General features: G+C 33.8%; 1 protein-coding gene across 2 annotated transcripts in view; it reads right to left on the bottom strand.

Annotated features, from left to right (window-relative positions):
• Nucleotides 1-14,153, bottom strand: part of ST18 (ST18 C2H2C-type zinc finger transcription factor) — a 154,562-nt gene that overhangs the window by 18,295 nt on the left and 122,114 nt on the right. For both annotated transcript variants that reach the window (XR_015748895.1, XM_026670296.2), the window contains exons 12-15: nucleotides 10,435-10,680; nucleotides 3,619-3,731; nucleotides 637-699; nucleotides 224-292 (exon numbers count right to left, since the gene is read on the bottom strand). Coding sequence is in view for 1 of the 2 variants with exons in the window: in XM_026670296.2 (XP_026526081.2) it covers nucleotides 224-292; nucleotides 637-699; nucleotides 3,619-3,731; nucleotides 10,435-10,680 (491 nt within the window). In the remaining variant the exon portion in view is untranslated. The remainder of the gene's footprint in view (nucleotides 1-223; nucleotides 293-636; nucleotides 700-3,618; nucleotides 3,732-10,434; nucleotides 10,681-14,153) is intronic.

The raw sequence follows: 14,153 nt of genomic DNA on the forward strand, positions 1-14,153 counted from the left end.
TCTGGACTTTCCATCATGCAATTTTAATTACATGAGATTGGAATGGCTTAATTAAGCTGAAGAAAGAAAATATCCCTGGTAAAAGTGATTTATGGTGTTTGAAAAAAGAGACTACAAATAACCTTACTTGCTGCTCTTATTAAATAATGGATTTTGAGGAAAGAAAACTTTGTAAAGAAACATATCAGTCAATACCTCCCCTTTCTTTGGAACAAATACATACTTAAGCTCTTGAGAATTGGCCGCCATTAAGGATTTTAACGTCTTGTCAGCCAAAGGACATCCAGAAACACTAAGAAAATTAAATGCAAGAGAATTTTAAGGATACTGTAATAAAATAATAAAAAAAGATTACTGTTTTTTTCTTTTTAAAAATAAATTAAAAGCTTAACCAAAGTAAGACTCAACAAATCTAAGGCTTCAGGATTTTTTTTTGGGGGGGTAACATAAGTTTCATTAAGTACATGCAGGTGAAGGAGATCTTGTGAATTACCAAATCTATTTAGGATCTTACAGATTAAAATTATTTTAACTTGGGCCCATGTTGGTCTTGGTAAATACATATTATGAACTTCCAATTGCAATCTTGTATCTTTATAGTTTGTCAAATGATCTCACATTTCATTTTTTTTTTACCTGCGGTGAGATGCATAATTTCCTGTCACATGACCACTGCCATCGCATCCTGGAGTTGGACATCTAATAAAAAATGAACCAGTCAGGTACAAATTAATTGAGAAAGGGAGAGAAAACAAATGGGTCTATTTAAGAAAAAAAAAAAAAGCATAAGGGGAAATATCTAAGTTCTGCTGGAGAACCATGTTCTGCTGTTTTCCATGATCGTTGGGCTGTGCAAAAGATTTGATGTATTGCAATAGTCTGTCCTCCAATAGGCCTGGCACAGTTGTTTTGGGAGGTACCTATGTGCCTGTGTACAAGTAAAACCCATGGTGCCAACAATATGAAGTGGCTATATTAAGTACATGGTATAAAAAATCATACATTGCAATGTCCTACCTGTCAATGAATACTTCAGCTTCAACCATAACAACACAAGAGCACACAATAGATACAAACTCAAAGTTAACCGCACCAAACTTGATTGCAGGAAATACGACTTCAGCAATAGAGTGGTCAATGTCTGGAATACTCTACCCGACTCTGTAGTTTCTTCCCCAAACCCCAAAAACTTTAACCTTAGACTGTCTACTATTGACCTCACCCCTTTCCTAAGAGGTCTGTAGGGGGCGTGCATAAAGCGCACCAACGTGCCTACCGTCCCTGTCCTATTGTTTCTCTTATTCTTCTTTTATTTTTCTTATATGTACCCATTTCATGTATTCACAACTATGTATACACTTATACTTATTATCTTGTAAACAATTGGCAAATCAAATAAATAAATAAATAAATAATATATATATATTCGTTTACATGCATGGATAATTTGGGAAAACCCTTGAAGCAACTGCACAGAGTCTTCTAGAAGAGTGGTTCTCAACCTTATCAACTTTGAGGTATCTGGACTTCAACACTCAGAATTCTTCAAGCAAATAGCTGCAGAATTCTGGGAATTGAAGTCCAGACATCTTAAAGTTGCTAAGGTTGAGAAACACTTTTCTAGAGGATGTTCCCGCCTCTGGGCTTTGTGGAGAGGCATTCCATTCAAGCCACTATGCTTTCTGAAGTGTTCCTTCAAATAATGCTATATGTTAGTAATGAAGAAGCTATCTCTCTTTTCTCTATCCTTGCAAAGAACTTTTGTGAAGACTGTTTTTATGGCTAAGCAAGCTCATATTTCCAATATTTCTGGAAGGAAGGGAGATAGAGAGAGAAATTCTCTATATATGCCGATCAGGAACCTGGTTTGATTCCTCTTTGTCAGGATCTGAACCTTAGTTCAAATCCTGGTTTGAAAAAAAAAAATTAAACTTCTGCTCCTTATATTGGAAACAGTGACATCCGGTGACACCTGGAACTTTAGAAGTCCATTCCACCCCGCCCCTTGGTTCACTTCTACCTTCTGGCTGACTTACTTTTTATTACCCTTATTTGTCTATTCTGCTTTTCCAGTAGGTCTCCTCTACCTAAACCACAATAATCTGGCTGACCACTAGAGTTAGATCTTTCGGTATCTTGTTGCTTTCCATGTAATGGTTGTCCCTATTTTTGTAGCAGCCCAAATACCCTATAGGATGTGGCTAGATGCAATGAATTATGCAGAAAGGAAATTCACATGGCAAAATATATAGTTGAGTCTGGGGCAAGCTTCTAAACCCTTTAAAAGAAAAATAAATGAAGTTTACTACTGGTATAGCCGATGCTGCTATTACCTATTGTAAAAAGCCAAAAGTTCCACATATATGAAAGAAAGGGATGGAGAAAGAGAAAAGCAAACATAGAAGTCTATGTCTGTATGGTGGAAAAGCATGTAAGAGTGAAAATATAGACTCGCTGAGAAATCAGATAATATTATTGTTTATTTTAATGGTGTTTTAATTGGAGATGCATTTAGTTTAATTCTATAAAATACCTTCTCATGATTATCTTCCTTTCTAGCTGCCTTACTTAAAGGTAGCTAGTGACATTATAATGATTAATAATTAGTATAACAAGAGCAGCTGAAGTGAGGTCCCAAGAAGAGGAGGGAAAGACTAGATTGTATGGGGAAATACGGCTTTAATGTAATAAACATGAATTGTAATACTATAAATATTTTCACTGGGATGCATCTGTATTTTTTTACAGGGGGAAAATGAAGCTGCAAAGGTATATAGCTTGAAGATTGTAGAGATGAAAATATGTTGTTTTCGCATAAAGTAAGTAAACCATTTAATTATTCTGGCAGTTGTCCACTAATGAATTGAACTTTCTAATATTTTTTTTCTATTTTATTTTCTAATAATTAACTGATTACAACTTTCGGTAATATCATTAAATTATCAGTGAATCACCCCATTGTAGCTGTTTAATAGTATTTCAAAAATAGACAATGTATAGTTTCTTTTAAGTAGCAGTATAACACATTTGATAACCTAGTTCATTCTGCAGAGTACAATTTGCCTTGGTATAATATAATCATTGAAGAGGTCATTAATATTCTAAACTATGTAATCCATATTTATATTTGTATTGTAATTGAGCTTCAGACAGAATTTCTCTTTATAAATGCTGTTGTCATTCTTGGTATTTCCTCATGATGGAGCCATTTGCACTACCAATTCTGTTTGCAAATATTTGGTAAAAGTTCCTTGCCCCGAGTGTTACTTTTAGACCTTTTACATACTTGTATTTAAACATATTTCAGTTAAATTGCACAGCTAAGCATATTTTGGATGCACATTAGCAAGCAAAACAACTATTTCCATGTGTTTTAAAATCTAATGCAAGGTTTACAAGGTATGTAAGTTATTATAGCAGAGTTTAATTATACAGTATTCTATGTTTATTGTGTAAAACCATTGGGGATCCTGAGAATTAACATCCTATAAGTGGAGTTCTTGAATCACTGAATAAAAAATATTTTTATCCAATAAATTTTATTAATATTTTCTTCATATAGGAAAACTAAGTCATAACTGATGCAATGTCTGTCTGTCTGTCTGTCTGTCTACTCACGTGATCAGTTCCTTTTTGAGATCTCTTGAATGGACCTTGGGTTTTGGACTGGGTTCCGAAACATCTGAGGATTTTTTTTCCTCCAGGCTTTCAGGACAAATTGCAAGATCTTTCTGAAATAATAAAAGAGACTGTTACTTTGAAAAACTGCTATCTTTTAATTCATTTTCCCCCAACCTGATTCCACCCACAACTTGTGGAATACACAGTTTCTGTTACCTAATCTACTTAGCTAACTCATGGTAAATAGAAACTGTTGAAAAGAAACATATTTTTAGTTTAGTGCTATTTCACAAAAATCTTTAAATGTAGTGGGAAAATTCATGGAAATTTTACTTTTTAATTTGTACTCATATATACTCATTGAAACAGATCATTTGTTAGGTTACGGGAAAATTGCACAAATTGTTCATAAATATAAACCCAGTATTATGCTTTTCCATTTGCTTTATTATCTGTTTTCTACTTACTTTACCAACAGAAGTTAGTCAAAATAAAGGAATGTCTGATTTTATAAGCTGATTCTTGGTTTGTGATAAACCATGATGTGGTTTATTTGGGTTTGGTTTAACAAGATGTCTGATTGCAGCCAGGGTCATTCAATTTCTATGTCGTATTTGCATGCTACTATGATTTGTTCCTCAAACTATGGCTTAACAAGTCATATGAATCTAACCATATTGTCTGGGCAGAAAAAATAATCAGTATGTTCCCCATGCTGGAGTAGTTCAACACCAAATAATAATGTCATGGTCACCTTACATTATCTGTCATCTTAGATCAAAGTCTGTACTCAGAGTTTGTTGTATCTATTCAAATACAAGAGATAGCTATTGGAAATAAGTTTATTAATGTGACCTTTTCTGTATGCTTGTACAATCTGTCTTCAAAAGCAGAAACCTAGAGGCAAACCTCATTATTTAATACAAAGGTATATTAGACAGACAGTGGTAAGGTCCAGAAAGCTAGTATAAAGTAAACTAAAAGTCTTCCACAAGTATGAGTTGTTTGTTTGTTTTTCTTTTAATTAACTTCTCCCTATTCTGTTTCTAAGTGATCTCTTAGGCTGCCTGTATGTGTGAGCGTTATTTGGGAAGCTGAATTATATACTTCTTAGGATCCTTGCCAGCCTCCATATTCCTACCCATTCAGGAGGAGGGGGGAAAAATCAAATGAAATTCCATTAATGTACAGATGGACATTTATATTGATTTTTGCAAAGACCAGAACATAATGACAACACAAATAACAGATAATAGCATCTGGCACTTTTAACATTTTAAGGCCTGAAATCTTTGGAAAACTGACAGTTGAACTAAACTAAAAGCTCCAGTTATTTCTCAGTTTTTTTTTTGTTTTTTTTTTTTGCTTCCTTTTAAAAAGAATATCAGCTTTTTCTAATTCAGAATTTTATTATTTATTTATTTATTTTTGAGGAGGACATTTGGACAGACAGACTATTTCTTTGTTAGGAAAAAAAAACTTCTAGAAATGACCTTTAAGTTGACAGTTCTATTTGTGTGTGTGTGTGTGTGTGTGTGTGTGTCAGAGGTGGTATGAAGCAGGTTCTGACCAGTTCCGGAGAACCGGTAGCGGAAAATTTGAGTAGTTTGGAGAATCGGCAAATACCACCTCTGACTGGAGATTTTACAGTTTCCTTCCCTTGCCACGCCCACCAAGCCACACCCACAGAACCAGTAGTAAAAAAAAAAAAAAAATGAATCCCACCACTGGTGTGTATGTGTGTATGTATGTATATATATTAAACTAGACATAATAATGATTACTTGCTGCATCTAATATAGTACCTTTATACTATAGTATGCTGTTTTTGACCTAAGATTTTTTTTCATTTATAGCCAATATTATTTGGATCTAATACATTTTAGACATAGATCGGATACCAAATTATTCAGATAAAAGGATAAATATTTTGTCTCTTCCTTCCTGTATTCCCAAGGCCTATTTGGAGAATTATTTTGGTTCATGTATGCTACCATACTTTTATCTTTATATTATAAATGACAGTATAAACATCTCTATTTGATGAGTGAAGGCAAATGAATGTGTCCCCAGGTAATGTTGCAGGATTCAATCTGGATCAGTCACTGGGACTGGAGGTTTAGTCTCCTGGACTTTTTGGACTTGTGCTGGAGCCCATCCTCCAAACTGGTGAAAGAGAAGATAATTTGGACTGTGGTTCCATCTAAGGAATTAGCCTGCCTCCAAGCCTGGTATCAACCACGGATTTGATAAGCACCTTTCCTATCCCATCTTGTAAGGATACTTATAAAGAAGCTCAATGGTACCTAGCTAGTGATAGAACCACAATATTTATTTCCATGATGATGGAGAATTGTTTAATGTATGCTCTTTGCATTTGGTTGTTTAGACTGCAGAACTCTCTAAGTCAGATCTGTTCATCTTGTCCATAAGATAAAGAGAGGCTATATCAAAGGATTACTTTACTGAGATCAATTTACTACATCTATCTAATTCATCTATCAAACTATTGTTTTCTGTCATAAGAAGATAAAGGTGTACCAGAGTAGAACTTGTTCTTCTGAAACTGATGCTGGGTCTTGTTAATGGCACTCTTTTTTTCTAATTGTCCACAGAGACAAAGTTTGATAGTATGTTCTAACAACTTGCCCAGTATAGATATAAAACTAACTGGTCTGTAGTCTACCAGAGCCTTCTTTCTCCACTTTTTAAATATTGACACGATGTTTGCTGTTGTCAGCTTTCAGTCATGTCCAACCCTTGGCCACTCTATGGATCAGTACTTTCCATACCACTCTGTCTTGCACCATTTCAGATCCACCATGGTCATCCTGGTATCCTTTATAGTGTCCAGCCAAAGATATTAGGGTGGTCTCTTCTCCTTTTTCCATTGATCACTCACAATATGATTGACTTTTTGAGTGAGTCAGTTTGCATGACATGAACAAAGTATCTCGAGCTTCATTTTCAACTGCTATGACCTCCTGCAACCCTCTGCACATGACCCTCCTAAGCTCCATTTTTACTGACAGAAGCACTGCAGGCCGGTCCTTTGCTGTTTCTGGGGCGGCCCCATGGGCCAAATCTAAGCACCTCGCAGGCTGGATCCGGCCCCTGGGCCTTGAGTTTGACATCCCTGATGTAGGCTATGAACTAGGAATCTGGATGCTATCTTCATTTTAGTCAGTTGTTCAATTCCAGGATTTTGCTTTCCATTTTGCCCCTTGATCATCAATGTATAGATTTATTCTTTAAATCATTTTCAAAAACTCAGTATATTCTGAATATAATATTCTTCCCCCTCAGTTCCAAAGATAGCTTTAAAAATGAAGTTTTCATTTGAAGATGGGAGGTAGTGGATATTTTCTATACCTTAAATTATAATATTATATATTTTTACTATTACCAAAATTGAATGGCTTTATTCAGTATAAACTCTCCTTCTTTCAATCTTTTGAAATATTCACACATATTAGGTTAATTTACTTGGACTGTTTGTGACTCAAAGTGTAACAGATTAGATATAAATCATTCCACTAACAAATCAATTTGAATATCATGATTATGAGCAAATAGATATTGTTAAAAATTGTTATGTGAAATGTTTGAATGGTTAATGGGATTTTTATTTTTAACCAATTACTTAATTCATTTTCATATGCCCACAGGCAATATTTACAATTATAACTTCTAGTGACACCTTGGTTTGGGCCTGCAATATTTTCAGCTTCAGAGACACTTAAATTATTAGAAGTGATTACCAAAATTATAAGAGTAAAAGATACCACAATTAACCTTTACAAATCTTTGTCAATGAATTAATTGAATACACAAATGTTAAAAACTAAATAGAACAAAGAACAAAGAATTGGAGGTCCCCGTTTCCCTTCTCAAGGAATTTTCATATATAAAAATTAAATAGTTCCTAGATTATGCCATATTTCATTAAAATAAATTGGATCTATTGTATTTTTCCTGGAAAGGTATTAATTTTCATCATGTTGTTTAAGACATGGTAAGAATAATGTTTCATTCAAACACATTTTTACAACGACCTAAAACTGCTATATTCTTAGAGGAAGTCATATATATTACTTCAATAGTTGATTTTATAAAACTTTGCCATTGTTCCATTATATCTTGGATTCAGGAAGATAGTACACTTTTTTGATCCACATACAATAGTACACTAACTTTCTTTTATTTTATTAATAATGGCTATAAAATCCATTGTTCTAGTGAGATTCAGAAGGAAGAAATATCTCAGAAAGTTGGAGTTCAGGTCCATATCTTCAGACTGATTGGTCAGCTCAGAGACATAAGCCTTTCTTGATTTTTTTGAACTCACTGTTTCCACTGAGCTTCCTTCTTTCACTTTGGGATCTCTTTTGCTCCTAGACACCTGCATCTGCCTGGTCCTCCTTGAGATGTTATTCTGCTGGCTAATATCATGAAGAACATTCTTATATAACACTTGTGTTTTCCCAGAGAAGTCTTAAAGAAAAAGCTTGGTCTCTAGTCTTTCATCTTAGTCAGAACTACTAAGGGTATGGTAGAGACACAATTTAATTTTGTTTTCTTTCCTAAGGCTAGAAGGGCCACTTGAGGTCCTAGGACATCAAATTGTGGGGTCCTTGATGCTCTTTGAGTTTGGTGGTTTTCTTGCAGACATTTCTTTAGCACGGATGATATTACCTAATTTGGTAATAAAATGTCTGCAAGAAAACCACCGAGCTCAGAAAGTCCCAAAGACCCCACAGTTCAACCCTGAGCTACAAAATATTCTCTTCTATTGGTACTTCAAATTGTACCATTCTGTTTTTATGTGTTTTATTGAAGCTTTAAAGCAGCTGTTTAACTGCAGAAAGCCAGAGATTGGGGTGATGGCTCTTCCTACACAACTGCAATCCTTCTTTGCAATGCAAGATTGCAATGACATGGAAATAAATCTCCCACTTTCTGTACTAATTTTCATGTAATTAATATGGTCTCCACCTGGCAGTCATTATACATGCGTTGTTCTTATGTTGTACACAAAGATAAATCTGAATAAACAGTGCTGATTCCTGTTAATTTATCTAAGTGTCATTCAACTCGCATTATAAGAATCTGATGCTGATTATTCATCATAAGAGCAGGTCTAAATAATATTCTACTTTGCTTAATTCTGGCAACAATATTCGTATAGAAAACATGAGCAAAAAGTTGGGGGAAGGGAGAAAACAAACAAGAAATGTACTATCAACAGTCAATAAACATATAAATGAAAAGGGCATAACAAAAATCAAGGAAATCATCAGGTTTTAAATTATAATTTAGTACAGTATCTGTTTCAAATGATGATTCCCTTTATGTAAATATTTGTCTTATTTATGTGAGAGTATCAGCCCACAGCTGCATTTTTGTTTCCTGTTCAGTTTCTATTGTAAACCAAATTGATGCACGATACTGATATGCATGTTGATGTTTTGTAAATGCCTTGATGAAGAATACAGAGGAGCAAATGAGATATGGCTTATGTTTTAAGTGCTTCATTGATTTCTTTGATGATAACTGTCCAAGAGCCAATTTCTATATGATTTATATGTTTCTGGCAATTGAGATTTCAAATTCAAAGAAATACATAGCCAAGCAGTATAGAATCCACACGTATCTATTGTATTCCTGTCTTATTCCACTCCTTACATCAAACCTAGGCATATTCCCAGGATCAAAACTGGGTTGAAAATATAGATGTTAGAGAATAGTAGATGGATATCTACCCTAGTATCTTTGATCTGCATACCTTAATTGTCCCTCCATTTTATTTGACTGAGGGTTGGTTAAATCTCCTAGTTGAACATTATTATGCTGTTATATAGTATGGCTTAAAGTCAAAGGCTTACATATAATAAATATTAGATCTAGATGGGTTTTGGCTTCTATATGATGAATACCAACAAGATAGAAAGCAGCAAGAACAGAAGTATGTGGCCTCTTCCTTGAGACTGAATAGGAGCTTTTTTAGACCTAAGCTTTTAAGAACAAAATTAATCAGAGATTTATCATGCTACAAAGCAGAACACCAGCCTAAAACATTAATCTCTGTGTACAAGAATGCTATTAGGTTCTACACAATATTTCTTGGAAAATAAAATAGAGAATGACTGTGTTGTTTGGAAGCATGTTCATCTATTTTTTAAAAATGCAGGAAGTGTCCTAGAATGACTAAATTAGAGACAAGAAGTGTCCCCATTTATGTGTATTTGTGTAGATGAACAAATTGTTCTGTAGCAGCCATTTTAAGGAAACTCACAATATACTCTCTAAACTTTAGACATGGCCTCCAGCCTAGAAATATTTAAAAATGCATATCTGCCTTCCTAAAATAGGGTTAAAGAACTTACTGAGCTGGTCCTTCAGATGTTGCTAAACTACAACCCTATCAGCCATGGTCACTATGAGCAATATTTTTAAAGTACAGATATGTGTAGAGGGTTGAATGTTTTCTCTTCATTCTCATAAAAACTGGCAGCCTAAAGCTGTTGCTGATTTCTAGGAATACCACCACACATTCAGAAATGAACATGACGTAACAATTAAAGGGCACATCATTCTAAATATATCTTTTTACCATCATCAGATAGGCAGAATTAACCTTGACCAGTCCTTAAGACAGTAAACCAAGAAATGAATTGCATTTGTTTCTATTTATATTTAGGGGTGCATCAGTATCTATCATTGACTCAAGTTATGCATTGGAAATAAACAGTCCAAAATTAGAGATGATTTCCATCACCCCTGGGTATTATCAAGTAAAATAAAACAAAATACCTCTTTCTCTTCCTCCTTTTTGCCCTGGCTCTTGCTATAATTGATTGGTGTATCCCAACCTTCTTTTTCATTCAAAGCTTGGTAGAAAGTGGCATTGACCAGAATGCTGCCTGTTTTGAAAGGAGAGGAGGAAGGAGTGGGGACATTGGCACTGAAGGAACTTGGAGAAGTAATATTTTCTTGACTTCGGTTCTTTTTCATGCTCAAATCCAAAGTGCCATTTTCATCTACTTCTATTTCAGTTCCCTGAAACATAAAGAGAGAAATGTTTAAAGAGCTGTGTGCAGAGGCACCATAAGACATGTGGAGCTTTTAAGGGATAAATGAAAATGCCTCCTATTATTCAAATATATCTAAATCTAAAACCAGCTTTACTGTTTACACCCATTAATATTTAATTCTTAGGCAGACTTAAGTGATACTTCAATAATGCTCTTTCTGTGTTTGAACACTTACATATTGCAAGCAGAATTGGAAAAGAGGCTTCCTAAATATAAACTATATGCTGAATCAGTGGGTATTTAATTTAATTTAAATCTTGCTCATTTTATTTGCAAAGAATTATGATCGCTTGTGGATCAAAGCATAAATTCATTGCTTATCAATCTTATTTTTGCATTCCTTCCTTCCCTCATACACTAGAAACCGTACATTTGCATTAGAGGAGGGTAAAGAAATTCAAAAACGCTTGTCTTTTACATAGGAGCTACAATCTCACTTGATCTAAAATGCATTCTGAATTAAAAGATCATGTTAAAGGATTATCGTAATAAATGTGGGTGGTATCCCTCTCTTAAATATAATATCTCACTAGAAAGAATGAAGAACAAAATCAGATATAAATTGTTCTTGTTGATCTGTAGCTTGCATTATGGCCAAATTATGTATATTTTTCAATATGATTTTTCCTATGGTATCTACAAAATTATCTTAACTGAACTATTGAAAGGTTTTGACCTACATAGGTTCAGTTAGGATGTTTAATCTGATGCTTCCGCAGATGTGTGAGCTAAATGCCACAATTTCCTTTAGGCCCTATTGACTGAAGTTTTGGGGGAGTTAAAATATGTTTCCAGGTTTGAGGCAACCCTATAGGCCAAACCAGTTAGGATTGCTGTCTTTACATTTATCTCAGCATCCTTTGGTACAGAGAAAGAATGGGAAATTTCAGGATATTCTCTAATTCAGGGGTACTCAATCTATAACAAATGAACTCTATCATTCCTGCTTCTTTTTTGTGGCCAAGGTACCCCAGGAACTATGCTACAAAATTCAGGAACAATGCAATTGTCAACATATGTTTAATAGATTTTGGCACTAAGATTAAAATAGGTTTTAATAAATTAATACAATAAGAAGAACAAAACAGTCAGAATGTGGAAAACAACTATTAATTCCACGACAAAACAAAATCAATACAATACAAATTAAAATACAAATGGTAGACTTGTAGAATTGAGAAAGGGGATTCCAATAGATAGATAACTTTTGTTTAAAGATGGATGGATGAAATAGCTTTAAATAGTCCCTTTATATAATATTGCAAAACTACAAATGGTTTATTTAGAGAAATTGTTAAACCCAATCAGAGGCTGGATTATTACACTCACTTCCTGGATCCAAAACTTATTCAGAAAAAAAAAAACAAAATTGAACCATCCCATGATTTAGTATTGGAAACATGCAGTAATATCAAAACAGCTATAATATTTTCAGGAAAGTCAGACAAAAAGTTTATAAGGAAGTTATAAAAAGTTTCAACTTTCATAAAAATCTTTGCAAAGATTTTTGAGCTACAATGCCTTACATTATTTTGTTTTAAGAAAATTTGATAGCATTTATATTCTGAGTTGCTATAAATCTCAACATTTGTAGTAAAATGGGATTTCATGGAAAAGATATTCCTAGTAAATTTTACACAGGCAGCTTGAAGGAATTTGGGGTCAACTTTAAGGGGCTTAACTTAAAGGGAAGGGATGGTGGAAAGAAATGATGATGATGTCCTTCATAAATATATTATGTTGAGAGTAGAGAAATGTATAAAAAATTTCCTCAATAATATTTTCAATAAAATCAGCTCATGTAACAGGAATAACAAGTAAAGCAAATGATAAAATAAACATTTCCTTATGAGATGTCTGCAACCCTCCAGAGGAGTAGTAGTGGTCTGATTTCAAGAGGAAGCCCTGTCAGTGATTCAGTGTAATTTTTGTTTGCCCTCCCATCACAACCTGGACATACATTTTGAGCAACAAATTGGCCAAATGCATTGTGGGAATGTTTATACCAAATTATCTCAATAAACCTTGACATTACATTTTTGACAAAATACAATGCTAAACTCTTTTACTGGATTATCCTGAATTTCTCCTAGGTAATAGGAAAGTACAGGAAATGAGGTAAAAAATACAGGGCATATACTGGTCCAGTATCTCTTTTTTTCTTCCTATAAATGATGCTGCGCTTCAATGGTTAAATGGCCTAGACTTTAGTATCTGAATGTAGATCTTTTTAACATTCATATTTTGTTGTTGTTTTTAATGTAGGTGAAATGTTACATATATTGCAAGTCCATGTATGATATGCCATATGCTAAATAAATAAATATATGAAACTACTTCTTTGGTATGATTAGCTGGCTTTTTGGTGGTTATTTTCCTTAACCTGTGAACCACATGTTGCCTAATCCGATCAGCTACTGCTTTAGTGACTAGAATGTTCTGGAATTGTTCTTATAAAAAGTTTTATTATAAATCCTGACTGAAAATGTATCTGCTGTATGATTAATTGCTCCACCATACATGCCTGGCTACCAATTCAATATGTTTGTTACTGAGAAAAAGATAAAGACAACCAAACAGAATAAATTGTGAAAAAAATTACAAAAGAATAAACTATTTTGGTATAGCTGTTAAAATATCAACCTTTTTAAGAGAATGTTGCTCATACAATGTATTGTTAAAAAATAATCCAGAAAATATAAAGTTTTCATGATACTTCTGTAAGGTTTTAAAAATATCAAGTCTCTTGCTTTCCTCGGAAAAGGCTGAAAACAATTGGGCCAATTACTTCTCTGTGTACAAATGAGAAACTCTTCTATGACAACAATCACATTTTAATCCCTCATTTTAAGAGAGATATACTTCATTATATTTATGGGAAGTAAATATACTTATAATATGATCATGCTAAGATGCTTTCACTATATCTTTCTGTCCCTTTTTAGTAAATAATTTAATCTCCTGTGATAGTTTTAAGCCCTGAATTTGCCAGTACAGCTTATCCCGGATAATAACTTAGTAACCACATCTTATGCCATCTGTATAAAATCACATACAGTTTTATATCAGTATTAATAACCCTTACTTCCAAAAATCCAAGATATTAACTGTATCATTGCCAGCTGAACTTTCCAGGGTCTGACTGCATTGCCATAATTACCCTTGTGTTTTTTTGGCTTCATAGTTGATATATAAGTGCAGCCATGAAACGGAGCTACAAGTAATCAAGTTTAATAACCACTGTAAAGTAAAATGCTAAATATTGTAGTTGCAAACATTTTTCATAATAAAAAAACTTGGGTTAAGTCTGCCTGACCAACATTCACATAAAATGCCAGACCTCTGTGACAGATGGCTTAGGAGAAGATGCCATGTGATAGTGCTGCAGTAGTTTTATAGTGAAAAAAACCACCCATAAATAGTTCAGATTTTCTGTCA

This window comes from Notechis scutatus, chromosome 3 (assembly GCF_049901735.1).
Source record: "Notechis scutatus isolate UNSWTSFEM ecotype Mainland chromosome 3, rNotScu1.2, whole genome shotgun sequence".
Taxonomy (NCBI): Eukaryota; Metazoa; Chordata; class Lepidosauria; order Squamata; family Elapidae; genus Notechis; species Notechis scutatus.